Source organism: Populus trichocarpa, chromosome 19 (assembly GCF_000002775.5).
Source record: "Populus trichocarpa isolate Nisqually-1 chromosome 19, P.trichocarpa_v4.1, whole genome shotgun sequence".
Taxonomy (NCBI): domain Eukaryota; kingdom Viridiplantae; phylum Streptophyta; class Magnoliopsida; order Malpighiales; family Salicaceae; genus Populus; species Populus trichocarpa.
Genome location: NC_037303.2, coordinates 10,690,413 through 10,712,572, shown reverse-complemented (window position 1 = coordinate 10,712,572; position 22,160 = coordinate 10,690,413). Strand labels below are relative to the sequence as shown.

General features: G+C 31.7%; 2 protein-coding genes across 4 annotated transcripts; both read left to right on the top strand.

Moving 5' to 3' along the window:
- The first annotated feature begins 876 nt into the window (after window positions 1–876).
- LOC18108397 (exopolygalacturonase) lies at window positions 877–2,864 on the top strand. The gene is made up of 4 exons (XM_006371305.3): window positions 877–1,067; window positions 1,221–1,529; window positions 1,642–2,157; window positions 2,489–2,864. Exons 1-4 carry the CDS (start codon window positions 936–938, stop codon window positions 2,711–2,713), a joined length of 1,182 nt encoding a protein of 393 aa, XP_006371367.2. The 5' UTR covers window positions 877–935; the 3' UTR covers window positions 2,714–2,864.
- Window positions 2,865–9,772: 6,908 nt separating this feature from the next.
- On the top strand, window positions 9,773–20,630 carry LOC127903907 (exopolygalacturonase-like). 3 transcript variants are annotated; one of them, XM_052449601.1, is made up of 4 exons: window positions 9,773–9,963; window positions 19,009–19,317; window positions 19,430–19,945; window positions 20,277–20,630. In XM_052449601.1, the coding sequence occupies exons 1-4, from the start codon at window positions 9,832–9,834 to the stop codon at window positions 20,499–20,501; spliced, it is 1,182 nt and encodes a 393-aa protein (XP_052305561.1). In that variant the 5' UTR covers window positions 9,773–9,831; the 3' UTR covers window positions 20,502–20,630. The 3 variants fall into 3 exon arrangements, with proteins under 3 accessions (XP_052305561.1, XP_052305559.1, XP_052305560.1); XM_052449599.1 differs by lacking the exons at window positions 19,009–19,317; window positions 19,430–19,945; window positions 20,277–20,630 and adding exons at window positions 10,117–10,425; window positions 10,538–11,053; window positions 11,385–11,738; XM_052449600.1 differs by lacking the exon at window positions 9,773–9,963 and adding an exon at window positions 18,665–18,855.
- The last annotated feature ends 1,530 nt before the right edge of the window (window positions 20,631–22,160 follow it).

Here is a 22,160-nt window from a genome sequence, read left to right as displayed (position 1 = left end):
AGGTAGTAAGTTGCCCGCTTGTAGGGAATTCTTTTAGGACGTAGCTAACCCTTTCGAGGGACATCCTGGTTCAAGTCTTCATCGATCGGGTGGATTTATATGCTCCGGGGGGGGGTGAGACGAGGTGTAGTGCAGTCTGGTCAGCGCATCTGTTTTGGGTACAAAGGGCCATAGGTTCGGATCCTGTAACTACACAGTAACTAATATATATTGGCCTAGTTATATAAATAGAAGAGATGACTACTGATTATGTAAGCCCTTTAATCATTAATTAGTTGTGCTTCAACTAAATGATAATTTAAACTAATTTTTAATGATAAGTGTTGAAACTAGAAGTTTTTTTTCATTTTTTTTCCAAAACAAATTGCAAACACTAAACGAACCTAATAAAACTATATCTCAATAAAAAAAAAAACACACATACACACATAAAATAAGATCTCCAGAATATCCATTATTCTCAATCACTTCTCTCCGAAAAATGATTATAATAAAAACAACAAGAAGAAGGCTTTGGAGAAACTAAATCCTAGAAATCTCAATAGGGTTTGACTCGTATTAGGTATGTATTGCATACTCTAATTGTATATATGCACATAATGGAAACCTAATATTCAAAAATATCAGAATTTTTATTAAATTAAACAAATCTTTGCATGAAATTAGGTTTCTATGGACAGAGTGATCGATATATATAGATTTTTCTTAGAACATTTTGATATGCTATATTGCAAGAGAAGCTAATAATAGGAATGACATTGAATGGCAAAGCTACAACCTTGCACAAACATGGACAAAATTCATCAACTGCTTGATAAATTTACGAGTGGTGTTGAATTCCCCTCTCGCCGTATAAAGGATCGACATGGAAGATTAAGAAATTCATTCGTTTTCCTAGAGTATTGAAGAAAGAAAGCAACATAGCTGACAAAAAGATGGGCCTGAAAGTTGTCTCCTCAGCAATAATATCATTCTCACTGTTTTTATTGTTAGCATCAACTGCTAAAGCCCAATCAAAAGGTGTCTTCGATGTGACTAAATATGGTTCCGATAAAGATATCACAGAGGTATCTTGTATATTTTCTCGCATGCATGCGTTTGATTTTTAAATAGCTGAATATATAGTATTCGAGTCAGAACTTATTTACGTTTCCTTAAAACACCCGAATTTGAGACCTACTGATCCTCTCTAAATATTTCCCTTCTCTTTCCATTTTTAGGCTTTAACCAATGCTTGGAAAGATGCTTGTGCTTCAACAAACCCCAGCAAAGTTCTTATTCCAAGTGGGACATACTCGTTACGGAAATTGACTCTAGCAGGTCCTTGCAAGGCTGCGATTGAGCTCCAAGTTGATGGCATGTTGAAGGCACCGGTTGACCCAAATCAGTTCTCAGGAGGGCATTGGGTTAATTTCGGACACGTTGATAAATTTACATTGTCGGGAAGCGGCACTTTTGATGGGCAGGGAAAGGCTGCGTGGAGCAAAAGTACATGTCAGAAAGATAAAGATTGTGACAGCCTCCCAATGGTAATCTAATCACCATTATGAAGCCTAATTTCCTTATTTTTTAATTATATGTTATGGCACTACCAAAGTTTCTTTAATCATTTGCTTTTTGTTTGCTTCTAACATGGATCAGAATTTAAGGTTCGATTTCATCACCAATGCATTAGTCCGAGATATAACTACTCGAGATAGCAAGAACTTTCATGTTAACGTCTTGGGGTGCAAAAACCTCACCTTCCAGCATTTTACCGTGAGTGCACCTGGTGAGAGTGTAAACACCGATGGAATCCATGTCGGCCAATCTACTGGGATCTACATTATCGATTCAAAAATTGGCACAGGCGATGATTGTATCTCCGTGGGAGATGGCACCGAAGAACTACATATCACAGGAGTAACATGTGGACCTGGCCATGGCATCAGTGTTGGAAGTTTAGGGAAATACCCCAATGAGAAACCTGTTTCTGGAATATTTGTCAAGAATTGCACCCTCTCAGATACTACAAATGGCGTTAGAATAAAATCTTGGCCAGCTTTATACGGTGGTGTCGCATCTAACATGCATTTTGAGGATATTGTCATGAACAATGTCCAAAACCCTGTCATCATAGATCAAGTGTATTGCCCATGGAACCAATGCAGTCTAAAGGTATTGCTTTTTCTGTTACCATAAGGATATTTTCACAGTACTAAATTACTGTGACAATATTTTACCCAATTCGTGGCTCAAACACTCCACAATTTATCAAATTCTTTTTTTCATCTTATGAAAAAAAATGTTTCAACGCAATTCATAGTATTGACTGTGAAGCAAACATGTTGTGCACTGCATTCCATAATTGGTTGCATCATGCTAGATCCATAATGCAATTCTGAAGAACGCCTACACAAGCATATTAATTTTTTTATGTTCCTTAGTGCTAGGGAGATTGCTAAAAGTCTATTGGGGTCTTAATGTTCTTTCTTTTTTTCTTTTGCAGGCTCCATCAAAAGTGAAGATCAGTGGTGTTAGTTTTAAGAATATAAGGGGAACTTCCGCAACTCCGGTTGTTGTGCAGATTGCTTGCAGCAGTGGCTTCCCATGTGAGAAGGTGGAGCTTGCTGACATTAAACTTGCATATAGCGGACCAGACGGCCCTTCAAAATCCCAATGTTCTAACGTTAAGCCCATAATTTCTGGGATAATGAGCGCACCCGGATGTTGAAGATAGGGACTTCCATCTGAAATTCTTTTGGTTTCGTCATTCATAGGCTCGTTTTTAGATGGAGAAGTCCATCTTGTAATTTTGATTAAACAGATGAATAAAATTTTATTATTTTAATTTTAAATACAAGATCGCTTGGTTTCTTTTACAATTTAATTTCAATAAATCTTCAATCTTACGTATAAAAAGAAGAAGCAAAAAGAGTATAAATCATATAGCAACCCTACAAGATTTTTCCTTTATTTTTTTTTGTTTATTACTTATGGTCCATGCCCTTTTTTTTGTACAAATTTCCTTCTACTCTTATTTTTTTTAATTAGAATAATTAAATTTTTGTTTAATGATTTTTTAAAAAAATATTAATTAACATTGTCAAATATGACGTGAAACGAATATTACTTAACTTTGAATAATTGATTGTTGTTTAATTGAATTTGTTACTCTACACACGTTTCTGAACTTTGAAAATTGAAGGCACTCAATTAATAAATCCTTGTAGATGTTTTAATAGAAGAACTAAAACTACAATAGCATGCATTTTAAAAGTATTTTATAAAAAATAGAAAAATAAATTCATATCAGAAGTGGAAAACTTAAAGTAGAATACAAAAATTAACAATTTCACAAGCCAAATATATAATATCTCCAAAAATAAATGATCATTGATGAATTAAGTCATGAAACTTATTCTTTTAAGAATGTTATCATTTTTTAAAAATTATATAAACGTTATATTGCAAAAAATCCATACAATGTTTTTGAAATAAGGTTAAATACTAAAAATTAATTAATGATCTTTTTATTTAGCCAATAAATATTTATGCAATGATTACCATATTACAAGTACAAAAAACCTTAAATCTCTTCTTTGAATTAATAGTGGTGATTTCTTCTTCTTTTTTTTTGTCATTTAGTATTTTATGTTTTGGTCCTTCAATTTCTTTTTTCAAAAGAAAAATTGGTTATTTGACATTGCAATACTATAGGTTTGGGCTTGGTGCATTGTTTTGTTTACTTATAAAAAAGGATGTTGAGAAAAATTTAAATTTATTGATTTACAACAATTAAAGGTTTGAGGACTCACTTTTAAGATTTGGAAAAATTCAAGCCCTATTAAGGACTTGGTTGTAGGGCTACCAATCTAGTATGACACCAAAAACCTTGACATAGTACTATATTTTTATTTACCTTTTCATTTGGCATTGTAAGATAATTTTATACAAGGGTAAAAAAACAAATCACGTATTTCGATCTTTTCTCAAATTAAAAATCCTTCCATAATTTTCAATCTTATTACATAAAAAAATTGAATATGAGAATTTGCATCCAATAGTAAAAAACAAAGCATGTTATCGTCAAGGCTTTAAAGAGTGATAAGATTGTTTTTAATTTTATTCTTTAGATTTGGTATTTTTAGGAATTGGCTTAATCGTTTATTTTGATTGCCTAGATATAGAGACCTCGTAATATCCAAGAAAATTTTTGGTGCTTGGTTTGTCAGAATAAAACTAAATTCTACTAATTTGAAGTAATTAGGGGTTGAAGAACCAGATTTTACGCTAAATCAAATACAGAGGAGTAAAGTTAATGTTCATGTAAAGATTGGTTGGTGCGTGCAATGCACATGCAATAAGTGAAGCAAGTCGCAGCGCTCTGGTGGTGCGTGCAGCTTCCTCCGATGGCTAAACACTGCATTCCTCGGTGATATTTTATTCTTCTTTTCCTATTTTGTCTCTCATCTCCTCAGGATTTGCGTTGATCTCTATAAGTTGTTGGCGTGCCCTCCTCGTGGTTACTAGGGACCCTATCTATTCTTTTAGAGATTCTTATATTAAAGTAAGTAAAATAAAATTATTATCCCTTATAATATTTTTATATTAACTCCTTTTAGGTTTTTTATCCTTATATTACAAGTGAATAATATATTCTTCTTGCGAAAAATAAATTATTAATAGTTTTTAAAATACAGGCCAAAATCTTTTGGCATTTTACAAAAATCCGTGCAATATATTCTTTTTTTTAAATGCAAAAATATTTCACATTTTTTAAAAAAATTGCTCAAATAATTTTAAGGATTTTTTTTACCATATTCAATTAAAACATTTGGTTAAGGAAAATAAAAAAATATATATCTTTTCATCTTTTTTCTCTTTTGTTTTGTCTATTTAACACAAAATAAAAAGGTAATAGAAAGCAAATGAAACACACGCATATCCTTCATTTTTATTATAGTTTTTACTCACACATCCTACAATTATATTTTTACAAATCACCAAAATTAAAAATAATTCAAACACACACACACATTAAACATTTAGAATCTACAAAACAGGCCTCCCAAAATTCACAAATTAATCTGGAGAATCTGTTGGGAACCCAAGAACAGTGCTAGGAAGCTTTCGGGAGTCGAGGAACAATGGCAACGCGTTGGTCTCACTCTCCACGCGAATGGTGGTGCGTGAACCCACGTGTTGTCGCCCGTGAAGAGAGAAAAAAGTTGGTTCTAGAACGTTTTTTACTCTTCTTATCCTTGTGTTGGCGGTGAGTGTCACCATTACGTACAAAAGAACAAAATCACACAAGGCAGTTCATTTTATTTTCTTTTCTTTAGTTCCCAAATGATTTCCTTTTATACTAGTTTTCACCTTCACCTGCCATTTCCAAGAAAGGGGTAGGTTGTTGGTATTGTGTTCTAATCGTGGATATGATCAGGTTGTCATATTGGGGTCAGATCGAAATTGGATTGTGTGGCACCCAGCGTTAGTGGAGATGGGTTTTAAGAGAGAGAGAGAGAGAGAGAGAGTGAGTGATGTCGGGTGGAAAGCTAAAGCGATAGTGAAAAAGCTTTCATAAATGACTGGAACATGGACTTGTTTCACTTAGTGGACATGGTGCTAGCTGCCATTGGTTTTGGTTTTGGTTTTATAGAGAGTTGCTGGTGGTACTCGAGGTGGAGGCTTATGGTGATGATATTGATAGTAGAGAGGTCAAGGAGGCAATTCTGGTGGTGGAAGAATCAACGACTGTCATTGGACTAAGAAAATTGATTGTGGACCATTTGATTAAAAGTTGGGTTGCTGGTGAGAGGGTTTTCAAATTTAAAATTTGTCTTCTCCATTCCAAAATTATAATTAGATCACTAAAATATAAATGCATTTTTTTCTTTTTTCTTTGTTGATTTGTCTTTGTGTTTTGACTTTTTTTTAAAAAGAGCAACATTAATATTGATACAATAAGCGCGTTAAAAACTAAATGCATGGATAGTATATTTTTTATTTAAAATTATTTGGAAAGACGTTGAAAATGATGCAATTATGTCAACATATTTTCTGGGTTTTTTTTTTTTCCCCGGAACATTTTGAAAAGTGGATCAAAATTTAATAGTAACAAATGCCGTCTCTTTATAATTCTTACAGAGTAAAAACTTATCAAGTGCTTTTCATTGTAAGTTTGTAAATACAGAAAGATTGTTCTTCAAAACTTAATCTTCTCAAAGTTTTAGTTCAGTTGACCTAAAACTCTATCTTCCCAACAATCATTTTCAACCAGAACTATAATTCAACTATTTTGGTCAACAAATGCCTCCTCAACAACTTTTGCTCTCAGCTCAGTTGACTTGAAATCTTGCATCTTAGTGATTTCTTTTAACTAGAACTTTGGTTTCACAGATCGATTAACTTGAAATCCTAATTCGGTGATTCCCTTTAACCAGAACCTAAAATCTTTGTCTTCTATTAGACTAACCTAAGATCTCAATTTGTCGATCCCCTTTAACTAGAACGGAAATCTTTGTTTATAGCTCAGTTAACCTAAAATCTCAATATGACAATTCTCTTTAACCAGAACGAAATTCTTTGTGTAAACCCCGGGATAAATAAAATAAAAATAAAAATAAAAAATAAAAATAAAATCATTGGAATTATACTTTAATGGTATGAAAAAAAATGAAAAGAATAAATTGGGAAAAAAGTGTTAAGAAGATGGAAAAAGAAAGGGTTTTTGGCCAAAATGTCAAATTTTCCAGGAGCTAAAATGGTCCAATCATTTTGAGAAACAACTAGACCTATTTGCTGAACCTGTCGGACCATTTCTCAAAATAGTCAAACCGTTTTGATTATTGGCTTTATAAAACTGACGGGGTGTTGTTTTGGGAAAGGAGACCACTTTTTTTTTTCTTTTATTCTTGCACTTTTAAAGGCTAGAGAGTGTTTTCAGAGATAAAAACACATCCACTCTTGGAATTGAAAAAAACCAATGAGAGAAAAGATTGAGTTAGAGAGAGAATGTTAAGAGAAAAGAGGAAAAAAGAGGAAAATATGGAAGATTTTGAAAAGTTAGGGTTCGAAGACTCAATTATCTTCGGTTAGGACTTCTACACCTGACCTAGCAATTTCATGTGAAAAGATAACAATTGAGGTTGACATCATGAGATTGATGCTTGGGTTTAGAGTGAAATTTTAGGGAAATGTAAATTGTCTATAAGTTGATCAATTGGGTTAGGAGTTAGGTATTAATTTAGGAAGAAATGCTGAAGAAAACCATGGGATCCTTAAAGCCTCAATGGTCGCCCAATGAGTGGTTACATTGCATGAAGTAGAATTGTATGTAGTTAAGTGATATTGTGATAGATTAACGTATATATTTATAAAGAAAATGATTTTAAAGGAGTTTCGTTATGTATTAGGTTACGTATATTGACTTAAGCATTTATGTTGTTGAAATTTGGGAAATTTAAGGAGAATTATTGAACCTAAAGTTGAATCTTACTGTGAATGTATTTGACGTCTCATGCAAAGGAAGTATACATCGAAAAATTAATGTAAATGCAATAATGTTTATGTGATATAATACATGTATGACTATGATCATAAAAATGCAAAACTATAGATGTTGATAGCATTGTTATTGAGTTTTGTTAGAACTTTTTATATATGTTTGGAAGAACATGTTAAGAAATAACTGAATTTTGTATGTCTAATTGGAAGAAATTTATATGCCTAGTTGCTTGTTTAATTGTAGTTGTTCTTGATGTGAGATTTATATAAAATGAGTAGTAGATATTAATTCTTGAAATCCAGTGGTAGAGATTTAAATCAAATGAGAGGCAAAGCAAGGAAATATGGACCCTTGGATTAAGAAAATCGATTGGGGACCATTTGATTAAAATTTGGGTTGCTTGGTGAGAGGGTTTCCAATTTGAAAATCAATTCTCTCCTTTCCACAATTACAATTAGATCACTAAAATATAAATGCATTTTTTCTATTTTTTCTATTTATTTTGTGTTTTTGACTTTTGAAAAAAAATGCAACATTAACATCGACTCAATGAGTGCGTTAAAAACTACGCGTTGAAAGTAGATTTTTTATTTTAAATTTTGAAAACTGGGGTAAAACATTAGGTAGCAACAATTTTCTTCTCATTTTATTGTCATTTCAAATATGTTTTTCATTCTTTTGTTTGCTATTTTTTCTTCTGAGTTGTTTTGTAATTTTTTTTTAATTTCACCCTTCAATCCAAAATTTTAAGTTGTTTTCTCATTAATTTTTTCAAATTTAATCATTATTCTTGTGATTGTTAATTTTTTTTTGGATCCTTTTGTTAAATTGATTTGTTTTTTTAATTTCATCATTCAATCCAAAACTGTTAGTTCTCCACTCAATATTTTTTTATATTTTAAATTTGGTCCTCATTCTTTGGATTGCTATTTTTTAGGTTATTTTGTAAAATTAATTTTTTTTTTCCATTTTCATTCTTCACCAAGTGGTTAGTTTTGAATTGAGTTTTGAGTTTTTCCCGATATGGTAATTTTGATTTGACGGGTCAAGGGTTTGAAAAATTAACTTGAGTTGATATCGATTATTTTTTTAAGGGTAGATGTTTTTTCATTGATTTTCTTTTTCAATTTCATCATTCGACAATTGATTTTTCTATAAAAAAAGAAGTTAGGCTTTGTTTTTTTTTCTATTTTCTTTCTACCAGGTTAACCGAATTTCATTGTCTAAGCTATGAGATTGCCTCAAGTCTTTTTTTTAATTCAATCATTTTTTAGTTTTATTTTTCAAGATTAAGTTGATATTATAATTGGGTTATTCCATTTGCTTGATCTAGGTAGTGGGTTTTGTTGAGCTTAACTGGGTCTCCATGTTTTTTTTGGTCTTATTTTTTAATTGCTTTTTTCTACCATTTTGCATGGGATTTGTTGGGAATCAGGCTTCATGATATTCTTTTGATTTGTTTTTTACTGAGTTATCTCAGTCTCATAATTGTGGTTGTATATTTTGACGTGCTAACTAGAGTTGACTCTAGTTTTTTTTTTCAATTTCATCTTTGCGCATTGAGTTGAAATATAATTGAACTTTGTTGTTTTTTTATCAAGTGTTTTTCTGTGTGCATATTTAGAATCTTGTCAATGTTTTTTTAATAGATTACAGAGATAATTTAGAAAGTCTGATGTTATTTAAAGTTTTATTATATACTATATCAAGGGCAAAAAAAATAAATAAATGGAAACAGCATCTTCAATAACAAAATCTTCAAAAATAAAGGAATTTTTTATTAAACTAAACAAATCTTTCCATTAAATTCAGGCTTCTATAGACAGGGTGATTGATATATATATGTCCATACAATATATAGGATCTCCAGAATATCCATTATTCTCAATCACTTCTCTCCGGAAAATGATTGTAATAAAAACAATAACAAGAAGGTTTTGGAGAAACTAAATCCTAGAAATCTCAATAGGGTTTGACTCATATTAGGTACGTATTGCTTACTCTAATTGTATATATGCCAATAATGGAAAGCTAGTATTCAAAAATTGAAGAATTTTTATTGAATTAAACAAATCTTTGCATGAAATTAAGCTCGATATATATAGATTTTTCTTAGAACATTTTGATATGCTATATTGCAAGAGAAGCTAATAATAGGAATGACATTGAATGGCAAAGCTACAACCTTGCACAAACATGGACAAAATTCATCAACTGCTTGATAAATTTACGAGTGGTGTTGAATTCCCCTCTCGCCGTATAAAGGATCGACATGGAAGATTAAGAAATTCATTCGTTTTCCTAGAGTATTGAAGAAAGAAAGCAACATAGCTGACAAAAAGATGGGCCTGAAAGTTGTCTCCTCAGCAATAATATCATTCTCACTGTTTTTATTGTTAGCATCAACTGCTAAAGCCCAATCAAAAGGTGTCTTCGATGTGACTAAATATGGTTCCGATAAAGATATCACAGAGGTATCTTGTATATTTTCTCGCATGCATGCGTTTGATTTTTAAATAGCTGAATATATAGTATTCGAGTCAGAACTTATTTACGTTTCCTTATAACACCCGAATTTGAGACCTACTGATCCTCTCTAAATATTTCCCTTCTCTTTCCATTTTTAGGCTTTAACCAATGCTTGGAAAGATGCTTGTGCTTCAACAAACCCCAGCAAAGTTCTTATTCCAAGTGGGACATACTCGTTACGGAAATTGACTCTAGCAGGTCCTTGCAAGGCTGCGATTGAGCTCCAAGTTGATGGCATGTTGAAGGCACCGGTTGACCCAAATCAGTTCTCAGGAGGGCATTGGGTTAATTTCGGACACGTTGATAAATTTACATTGTCGGGAAGCGGCACTTTTGATGGGCAGGGAAAGGCTGCGTGGAGCAAAAGTACATGTCAGAAAGATAAAGATTGTGACAGCCTCCCAATGGTAATCTAATCACCATTATGAAGCCTAATTTCCTTATTTTTTAATTATATGTTATGGCACTACCAAAGTTTCTTTAATCATTTGCTTTTTGTTTGCTTCTAACATGGATCAGAATTTAAGGTTCGATTTCATCACCAATGCATTAGTCCGAGATATAACTACTCGAGATAGCAAGAACTTTCATGTTAACGTCTTGGGGTGCAAAAACCTCACCTTCCAGCATTTTACCGTGAGTGCACCTGGTGAGAGTGTAAACACCGATGGAATCCATGTCGGCCAATCTACTGGGATCTACATTATCGATTCAAAAATTGGCACAGGCGATGATTGTATCTCCGTGGGAGATGGCACCGAAGAACTACATATCACAGGAGTAACATGTGGACCTGGCCATGGCATCAGTGTTGGAAGTTTAGGGAAATACCCCAATGAGAAACCTGTTTCTGGAATATTTGTCAAGAATTGCACCCTCTCAGATACTACAAATGGCGTTAGAATAAAATCTTGGCCAGCTTTATACGGTGGTGTCGCATCTAACATGCATTTTGAGGATATTGTCATGAACAATGTCCAAAACCCTGTCATCATAGATCAAGTGTATTGCCCATGGAACCAATGCAGTCTAAAGGTATTGCTTTTTCTGTTACCATAAGGATATTTTCACAGTACTAAATTACTGTGACAATATTTTACCCAATTCGTGGCTCAAACACTCCACAATTTATCAAATTCTTTTTTTCATCTTATGAAAAAAAATGTTTCAACGCAATTCATAGTATTGACTGTGAAGCAAACATGTTGTGCACTGCATTCCATAATTGGTTGCATCATGCTAGATCCATAATGCAATTCTGAAGAACGCCTACACAAGCATATTAATTTTTTTATGTTCCTTAGTGCTAGGGAGATTGCTAAAAGTCTATTGGGGTCTTAATGTTCTTTCTTTTTTTCTTTTGCAGGCTCCATCAAAAGTGAAGATCAGTGGTGTTAGTTTTAAGAATATAAGGGGAACTTCCGCAACTCCGGTTGTTGTGCAGATTGCTTGCAGCAGTGGCTTCCCATGTGAGAAGGTGGAGCTTGCTGACATTAAACTTGCATATAGCGGACCAGACGGCCCTTCAAAATCCCAATGTTCTAACGTTAAGCCCATAATTTCTGGGATAATGAGCGCACCCGGATGTTGAAGATAGGGACTTCCATCTGAAATTCTTTTGGTTTCGTCATTCATAGGCTCGTTTTTAGATGGAGAAGTCCATCTTGTAATTTTGATTAAACAGATGAATAAAATTTTATTATTTTAATTTTAAATACAAGATCGCTTGGTTTCTTTTACAATTTAATTTCAATAAATCTTCAATCTTACGTATAAAAAGAAGAAGCAAAAAGAGTATAAATCATATAGCAACCCTACAAGATTTTTCCTTTATTTTTTTTTGTTTATTACTTATGGTCCATGCCCTTTTTTTTGTACAAATTTCCTTCTACTCTTATTTTTTTTAATTAGAATAATTAAATTTTTGTTTAATGATTTTTTAAAAAAATATTAATTAACATTGTCAAATATGACGTGAAACGAATATTACTTAACTTTGAATAATTGATTGTTGTTTAATTGAATTTGTTACTCTACACACGTTTCTGAACTTTGAAAATTGAAGGCACTCAATTAATAAATCCTTGTAGATGTTTTAATAGAAGAACTAAAACTACAATAGTATGCATTTTAAAAGTATTTTATAAAAAATAGAAAAATAAATTCATATCAGAAGTGGAAAACTTAAAGTAGAATACAAAAATTAACAATTTCACAAGCCAAATATATAATATCTCCAAAAATAAATGATCATTGCTGAATTAAGTTATGAAACTTATTCTTTTAAGAATGTTATCATTTTTTAAAAATTATATAAACGTTATATTGCAAAAAATCCATACAATGTTTTTGAAATAAGGTTAAATACTAAAAATTAATTAATGATCTTTTTATTTAGCCAATAAATATTTATGCAATGATTACCATATTACAAGTACAAAAAACCTTAAATCTCTTCTTTGAATTAATAGTGGTGATTTCTTCTTCTTTTTTTTTGTCATTTAGTATTTTATGTTTTGGTCCTTCAATTTCTTTTTTCAAAAGAAAAATTGGTTATTTGACATTGCAATACTATAGGTTTGGGCTTGGTGCATTGTTTTGTTTACTTATAAAAAAGGATGTTGAGAAAAATTTAAATTTATTGATTTACAACAATTAAAGGTTTGAGGACTCACTTTTAAGATTTGGAAAAATTCAAGCCCTATTAAGGACTTGGTTGTAGGGCTACCAATCTAGTATGACACCAAAAACCTTGACATAGTACTATATTTTTATTTACCTTTTCATTTGGCATTGTAAGATAATTTTATACAAGGGTAAAAAAACAAATCACATATTTCGATCTTTTCTCAAATTAAAAATCCTTCCATAATTTTCAATCTTATTACATAAAAAAATTGAATATGAGAATTTGCATCCAATAGTAAAAAACAAAGCATGTTATCGTCAAGGCTTTAAAGAGTGATAAGATTGTTTTTAATTTTATTCTTTAGATTTGGTATTTTTAGGAATTGGCTTAATCGTTTATTTTGATTGCCTAGATATAGAGACCTCGTAATATCCAAGAAAATTTTTGGTGCTTGGTTTGTCAGAATAAAACTAAATTCTACTAATTTGAAGTAATTAGGGGTTGAAGAACCAGATTTTACGCTAAATCAAATACAGAGGAGTAAAGTTAATGTTCATGTAAAGATTGGTTGGTGCGTGCAATGCACATGCAATAAGTGAAGCAAGTCGCAGCGCTCTGGTGGTGCGTGCAGCTTCCTCCGATGGCTAAACACTGCATTCCTCGGTGATATTTTATTCTTCTTTTCCTATTTTGTCTCTCATCTCCTCAGGATTTGCGTTGATCTCTATAAGTTGTTGGCGTGCCCTCCTCGTGGTTACTAGGGACCCTATCTATTCTTTTAGAGATTCTTATATTAAAGTAAGTAAAATAAAATTATTATCCCTTATAATATTTTTATATTAACTCCTTTTAGGTTTTTTATCCTTATATTACAAGTGAATAATATATTCTTCTTGCGAAAAATAAATTATTAATAGTTTTTAAAATACAGGCCAAAATCTTTTGGCATTTTACAAAAATCCGTGCAATATATTCTTTTTTTTAAATGCAAAAATATTTCACATTTTTTAAAAAAATTGCTCAAATAATTTTAAGGATTTTTTTTACCATATTCAATTAAAACATTTGGTTAAGGAAAATAAAAAAATATATATCTTTTCATCTTTTTTCTCTTTTGTTTTGTCTATTTAACACAAAATAAAAAGGTAATAGAAAGCAAATGAAACACACGCATATCCTTCATTTTTATTATAGTTTTTACTCACACATCCTACAATTATATTTTTACAAATCACCAAAATTAAAAATAATTCAAACACACACACACATTAAACATTTAGAATCTACAAAACAGGCCTCCCAAAATTCACAAATTAATCTGGAGAATCTGTTGGGAACCCAAGAACAGTGCTAGGAAGCTTTCGGGAGTCGAGGAACAATGGCAACGCGTTGGTCTCACTCTCCACGCGAATGGTGGTGCGTGAACCCACGTGTTGTCGCCCGTGAAGAGAGAAAAAAGTTGGTTCTAGAACGTTTTTTACTCTTCTTATCCTTGTGTTGGCGGTGAGTGTCACCATTACGTACAAAAGAACAAAATCACACAAGGCAGTTCATTTTATTTTCTTTTCTTTAGTTCCCAAATGATTTCCTTTTATACTAGTTTTCACCTTCACCTGCCATTTCCAAGAAACGGGTAGGTTGTTGGTATTGTGTTCTAATCGTGGATATGATCAGGTTGTCATATTGGGGTCAGATCGAAATTGGATTGTGTGGCACCCAGCGTTAGTGGAGATGGGTTTTAAGAGAGAGAGAGAGAGAGAGAGTGAGTGATGTCGGGTGGAAAGCTAAAGCGATAGTGAAAAAGCTTTCATAAATGACTGGAACATGGACTTGTTTCACTTAGTGGACATGGTGCTAGCTGCCATTGGTTTTGGTTTTGGTTTTATAGAGAGTTGCTGGTGGTACTCGAGGTGGAGGCTTATGGTGATGATATTGATAGTAGAGAGGTCAAGGAGGCAATTCTGGTGGTGGAAGAATCAACGACTGTCATTGGACTAAGAAAATTGATTGTGGACCATTTGATTAAAAGTTGGGTTGCTGGTGAGAGGGTTTTCAAATTTAAAATTTGTCTTCTCCATTCCAAAATTATAATTAGATCACTAAAATATAAATGCATTTTTTTCTTTTTTCTTTGTTGATTTGTCTTTGTGTTTTGACTTTTTTTTAAAAAGAGCAACATTAATATTGATACAATAAGCGCGTTAAAAACTAAATGCATGGATAGTATATTTTTTATTTAAAATTATTTGGAAAGACGTTGAAAATGATGCAATTATGTCAACATATTTTCTGGGTTTTTTTTTTTCCCCGGAACATTTTGAAAAGTGGATCAAAATTTAATAGTAACAAATGCCGTCTCTTTATAATTCTTACAGAGTAAAAACTTATCAAGTGCTTTTCATTGTAAGTTTGTAAATACAGAAAGATTGTTCTTCAAAACTTAATCTTCTCAAAGTTTTAGTTCAGTTGACCTAAAACTCTATCTTCCCAACAATCATTTTCAACCAGAACTATAATTCAACTATTTTGGTCAACAAATGCCTCCTCAACAACTTTTGCTCTCAGCTCAGTTGACTTGAAATCTTGCATCTTAGTGATTTCTTTTAACTAGAACTTTGGTTTCACAGATCGATTAACTTGAAATCCTAATTCGGTGATTCCCTTTAACCAGAACCTAAAATCTTTGTCTTCTATTAGACTAACCTAAGATCTCAATTTGTCGATCCCCTTTAACTAGAACGGAAATCTTTGTTTATAGCTCAGTTAACCTAAAATCTCAATATGACAATTCTCTTTAACCAGAACGAAATTCTTTGTGTAAACCCCGGGATAAATAAAATAAAAATAAAAATAAAAAATAAAAATAAAATCATTGGAATTATACTTTAATGGTATGAAAAAAAATGAAAAGAATAAATTGGGAAAAAAGTGTTAAGAAGATGGAAAAAGAAAGGGTTTTTGGCCAAAATGTCAAATTTTCCAGGAGCTAAAATGGTCCAATCATTTTGAGAAACAACTAGACCTATTTGCTGAACCTGTCGGACCATTTCTCAAAATAGTCAAACCGTTTTGATTATTGGCTTTATAAAACTGACGGGGTGTTGTTTTGGGAAAGGAGACCACTTTTTTTTTTTCTTTTATTCTTGCACTTTTAAAGGCTAGAGAGTGTTTTCAGAGATAAAAACACATCCACTCTTGGAATTGAAAAAAACCAATGAGAGAAAAGATTGAGTTAGAGAGAGAATGTTAAGAGAAAAGAGGAAAAAAGAGGAAAATATGGAAGATTTTGAAAAGTTAGGGTTCGAAGACTCAATTATCTTCGGTTAGGACTTCTACACCTGACCTAGCAATTTCATGTGAAAAGATAACAATTGAGGTTGACATCATGAGATTGATGCTTGGGTTTAGAGTGAAATTTTAGGGAAATGTAAATTGTCTATAAGTTGATCAATTGGGTTAGGAGTTAGGTATTAATTTAGGAAGAAATGCTGAAGAAAACCATGGGATCCTTAAAGCCTCAATGGTCGCCCAATGAGTGGTTACATTGCATGAAGTAGAATTGTATGTAGTTAAGTGATATTGTGATAGATTAACGTATATATTTATAAAGAAAATGATTTTAAAGGAGTTTCGTTATGTATTAGGTTACGTATATTGACTTAAGCATTTATGTTGTTGAAATTTGGGAAATTTAAGGAGAATTATTGAACCTAAAGTTGAATCTTACTGTGAATGTATTTGACGTCTCATGCAAAGGAAGTATACATCGAAAAATTAATGTAAATGCAATAATGTTTATGTGATATAATACATGTATGACTATGATCATAAAAATGCAAAACTATAGATGTTGATAGCATTGTTATTGAGTTTTGTTAGAACTTTTTATATATGTTTGGAAGAACATGTTAAGAAATAACTGAATTTTGTATGTCTAATTGGAAGAAATTTATATGCCTAGTTGCTTGTTTAATTGTAGTTGTTCTTGATGTGAGATTTATATAAAATGAGTAGTAGATATTAATTCTTGAAATCCAGTGGTAGAGATTTAAATCAAATGAGAGGCAAAGCAAGGAAATATGGACCCTTGGATTAAGAAAATCGATTGGGGACCATTTGATTAAAATTTGGGTTGCTTGGTGAGAGGGTTTCCAATTTGAAAATCAATTCTCTCCTTTCCACAATTACAATTAGATCACTAAAATATAAATGCATTTTTTCTATTTTTTCTATTTATTTTGTGTTTTTGACTTTTGAAAAAAAATGCAACATTAACATCGACTCAATGAGTGCGTTAAAAACTACGCGTTGAAAGTAGATTTTTTATTTTAAATTTTGAAAACTGGGGTAAAACATTAGGTAGCAACAATTTTCTTCTCATTTTATTGTCATTTCAAATATGTTTTTCATTCTTTTGTTTGCTATTTTTTCTTCTAAGTTGTTTTGTAATTTTTTTTTAATTTCACCCTTCAATCCAAAATTTTAAGTTGTTTTCTCATTAATTTTTTCAAATTTAATCATTATTCTTGTGATTGTTAATTTTTTTTTGGATCCTTTTGTTAAATTGATTTGTTTTTTTAATTTCATCATTCAATCCAAAACTGTTAGTTCTCCACTCAATATTTTTTTATATTTTAAATTTGGTCCTCATTCTTTGGATTGCTATTTTTTAGGTTATTTTGTAAAATTAATTTTTTTTTTTCCATTTTCATTCTTCACCAAGTGGTTAGTTTTGAATTGAGTTTTGAGTTTTTCCCGATATGGTAATTTTGATTTGACGGGTCAAGGGTTTGAAAAATTAACTTGAGTTGATATCGATTATTTTTTTAAGGGTAGATGTTTTTTCATTGATTTTCTTTTTCAATTTCATCATTCGACAATTGATTTTTCTATAAAAAAAGAAGTTAGGCTTTGTTTTTTTTTCTATTTTCTTTCTACCAGGTTAACCGAATTTCATTGTCTAAGCTATGAGATTGCCTCAAGTCTTTTTTTTAATTCAATCATTTTTTAGTTTTATTTTTCAAGATTAAGTTGATATTATAATTGGGTTATTCCATTTGCTTGATCTAGGTAGTGGGTTTTGTTGAGCTTAACTGGGTCTCCATGTTTTTTTTGGTCTTATTTTTTAATTGCTTTTTTCTACCATTTTGCATGGGATTTGTTGGGAATCAGGCTTCATGATATTCTTTTGATTTGTTTTTTACTGAGTTATCTCAGTCTCATAATTGTGGTTGTATATTTTGACGTGCTAACTAGAGTTGACTCTAGTTTTTTTTTTCAATTTCATCTTTGCGCATTGAGTTGAAATATAATTGAACTTTGTTGTTTTTTTATCAAGTGTTTTTCTGTGTGCATATTTAGAATCTTGTCAATGTTTTTTTAATAGATTACAGAGATAATTTAGAAAGTCTGATGTTATTTAAAGTTTTATTATATACTATATCAAGGGCAAAAAAAAAAAAATGGAAACATCATCTTCAATAACAAAATCTTCAAAAATAAAGGAATTTTTTATTAAACTAAACAAATCTTTCCATTAAATTCAGGCTTCTATAGACAGGGTGATTGATATATATATGTCCATACAATATATAGGATCTCCAGAATATCCATTATTCTCAATCACTTCTCTCCGGAAAATGATTGTAATAAAAACAATAACAAGAAGGTTTTGGAGAAACTAAATCCTAGAAATCTCAATAGGGTTTGACTCATATTAGGTATGTATTGCTTACTCTAATTGTATATATGCCAATAATGGAAAGCTAGTATTCAAAAATTGAAGAATTTTTATTGAATTAAACAAATCTTTGCATGAAATTAGGCTCGATATATATAGATTTTTCTTAGAACATTTTGATATGCTATATTGCAAGAGAAGCTAATAATAGCAATGACATTGAATGGCAAAGCTACAACCTTGCACAAACATGGACAAAATTCATCAACTGCTTGATAAATTTACGAGTGGTGTTGAATTCCCCTCTCGCCGTATAAAGGATCGACATGGAAGATTAAGAAATTCATTCGTTTTCCTAGAGTATTGAAGAAAGAAAGCAACATAGCTGACAAAAAGATGGGCCTGAAAGTTGTCTCCTCAGCAATAATATCATTCTCACTGTTTTTATTGTTAGCATCAACTGCTAAAGCCCAATCAAAAGGTGTCTTCGATGTGACTAAATATGGTTCCGATAAAGATATCACAGAGGTATCTTGTATATTTTCTCGCATGCATGCGTTTGATTTTTAAATAGCTGAATATATAGTATTCGAGTCAGAACTTATTTACGTTTCCTTATAACACCCGAATTTGAGACCTACTGATCCTCTCTAAATATTTCCCTTCTCTTTCCATTTTTAGGCTTTAACCAATGCTTGGAAAGATGCTTGTGCTTCAACAAACCCCAGCAAAGTTCTTATTCCAAGTGGGACATACTCGTTACGGAAATTGACTCTAGCAGGTCCTTGCAAGGCTGCGATTGAGCTCCAAGTTGATGGCATGTTGAAGGCACCGGTTGACCCAAATCAGTTCTCAGGAGGGCATTGGGTTAATTTCGGACACGTTGATAAATTTACATTGTCGGGAAGCGGCACTTTTGATGGGCAGGGAAAGGCTGCGTGGAGCAAAAGTACATGTCAGAAAGATAAAGATTGTGACAGCCTCCCAATGGTAATCTAATCACCATTATGAAGCCTAATTTCCTTATTTTTTAATTATATGTTATGGCACTACCAAAGTTTCTTTAATCATTTGCTTTTTGTTTGCTTCTAACATGGATCAGAATTTAAGGTTCGATTTCATCACCAATGCATTAGTCCGAGATATAACTACTCGAGATAGCAAGAACTTTCATGTTAACGTCTTGGGGTGCAAAAACCTCACCTTCCAGCATTTTACCGTGAGTGCACCTGGTGAGAGTGTAAACACCGATGGAATCCATGTCGGCCAATCTACTGGGATCTACATTATCGATTCAAAAATTGGCACAGGCGATGATTGTATCTCCGTGGGAGATGGCACCGAAGAACTACATATCACAGGAGTAACATGTGGACCTGGCCATGGCATCAGTGTTGGAAGTTTAGGGAAATACCCCAATGAGAAACCTGTTTCTGGAATATTTGTCAAGAATTGCACCCTCTCAGATACTACAAATGGCGTTAGAATAAAATCTTGGCCAGCTTTATACGGTGGTGTCGCATCTAACATGCATTTTGAGGATATTGTCATGAACAATGTCCAAAACCCTGTCATCATAGATCAAGTGTATTGCCCATGGAACCAATGCAGTCTAAAGGTATTGCTTTTTCTGTTACCATAAGGATATTTTCACAGTACTAAATTACTGTGACAATATTTTACCCAATTCGTGGCTCAAACACTCCACAATTTATCAAATTCTTTTTTTCATCTTATGAAAAAAAATGTTTCAACGCAATTCATAGTATTGACTGTGAAGCAAACATGTTGTGCACTGCATTCCATAATTGGTTGCATCATGCTAGATCCATAATGCAATTCTGAAGAACGCCTACACAAGCATATTAATTTTTTTATGTTCCTTAGTGCTAGGGAGATTGCTAAAAGTCTATTGGGGTCTTAATGTTCTTTCTTTTTTTCTTTTGCAGGCTCCATCAAAAGTGAAGATCAGTGGTGTTAGTTTTAAGAATATAAGGGGAACTTCCGCAACTCCGGTTGTTGTGCAGATTGCTTGCAGCAGTGGCTTCCCATGTGAGAAGGTGGAGCTTGCTGACATTAAACTTGCATATAGCGGACCAGACGGCCCTTCAAAATCCCAATGTTCTAACGTTAAGCCCATAATTTCTGGGATAATGAGCGCACCCGGATGTTGAAGATAGGGACTTCCATCTGAAATTCTTTTGGTTTCGTCATTCATAGGCTCGTTTTTAGATGGAGAAGTCCATCTTGTAATTTTGATTAAACAGATGAATAAAATTTTATTATTTTAATTTTAAATACAAGATCGCTTGGTTTCTTTTACAATTTAATTTCAATAAATCTTCAATCTTACGTATAAAAAGAAGAAGCAAAAAGAGTATAAATCATATAGCAACCCTACAAGATTTTTCCTTTATTTTTTTTTGTTTATTACTTATGGTACATGCCCTTTTTTTTGTACAAATTTCCTTCTACTCTTATTTTTTTTAATTAGAATAATTAAATTTTTGTTTAATGATTTTTTTAAAAAATATTAATTAACATTGTCAAATATGACGTGAAACGAATATTACTTAACTTTGAATAATTGATTGTTGTTTAATTGAATTTGTTACTCTACACACGTTTCTGAACTTTGAAAATTGAAGGCACTCAATTAATAAATCCTTGTAGATGTTTTAATAGAAGAACTAAAACTACAATAGTATGCATTTTAAAAGTATTTTATAAAAAATAGAAAAATAAATTCATATCAGAAGTGGAAAACTTAAAGTAGAATACAAAAATTAACAATTTCACAAGCCAAATATATAATATCTCCAAAAATAAATGATCATTGCTGAATTAAGTCATGAAACTTATTCTTTTAAGAATGTTATCATTTTTTAAAAATTATATAAACGTTATATTGCAAAAAATCCATACAATGTTTTTGAAATAAGGTTAAATACTAAAAATTAATTAATGATCTTTTTATTTAGCCAATAAATATTTATGCAATGATTACCATATTACAAGTACAAAAAACCTTAAATCTCTTCTTTGAATTAATAGTGGTGATTTCTTCTTCTTTTTTTTTGTCATTTAGTATTTTATGTTTTGGTCCTTCAATTTCTTTTTTCAAAAGAAAAATTGGTTATTTGACATTGCAATACTATAGGTTTGGGCTTGGTGCATTGTTTTGTTTACTTATAAAAAAGGATGTTGAGAAAAATTTAAATTTATTGATTTACAACAATTAAAGGTTTGAGGACTCACTTTTAAGATTTGGAAAAATTCAAGCCCTATTAAGGACTTGGTTGTAGGGCTACCAATCTAGTATGACACCAAAAACCTTGACATAGTACTATATTTTTATTTACCTTTTCATTTGGCATTGTAAGATAATTTTATACAAGGGTAAAAAAACAAATCACGTATTTCGATCTTTTCTCAAATTAAAAATCCTTCCATAATTTTCAATCTTATTACATAAAAAAATTGAATATGAGAATTTGCATCCAATAGTAAAAAACAAAGCATGTTATCGTCAAGGCTTTAAAGAGTGATAAGATTGTTTTTAATTTTATTCTTTAGATTTGGTATTTTTAGGAATTGGCTTAATCGTTTATTTTGATTGCCTAGATATAGAGACCTCGTAATATCCAAGAAAATTTTTGGTGCTTGGTTTGTCAGAATAAAACTAAATTCTACTAATTTGAAGTAATTAGGGGTTGAAGAACCAGATTTTACGCTAAATCAAATACAGAGGAGTAAAGTTAATGTTCATGTAAAGATTGGTTGGTGCGTGCAATGCACATGCAATAAGTGAAGCAAGTCACAGCGCTCTGGTG

Excerpts from the sequence above, each read along its gene's own strand:
- LOC18108397 (XM_006371305.3), top strand. The coding sequence starts at position 936 with ATGGGCCTGAAAGTTGTCTCCTCAGCAATAATATCATTCTCACTGTTT. Across the intron at positions 1,068-1,220 it reads CCGATAAAGATATCACAGAG|GCTTTAACCAATGCTTGGAA; the intron begins GTATCTTGTATA and ends TTCCATTTTTAG. Across the intron at positions 2,158-2,488 it reads GGAACCAATGCAGTCTAAAG|GCTCCATCAAAAGTGAAGAT; the intron begins GTATTGCTTTTT and ends TTTCTTTTGCAG.
- LOC127903907 (XM_052449601.1), top strand. The coding sequence starts at position 9,832 with ATGGGCCTGAAAGTTGTCTCCTCAGCAATAATATCATTCTCACTGTTT. Across the intron at positions 9,964-19,008 it reads CCGATAAAGATATCACAGAG|GCTTTAACCAATGCTTGGAA; the intron begins GTATCTTGTATA and ends TTCCATTTTTAG. Across the intron at positions 19,946-20,276 it reads GGAACCAATGCAGTCTAAAG|GCTCCATCAAAAGTGAAGAT; the intron begins GTATTGCTTTTT and ends TTTCTTTTGCAG.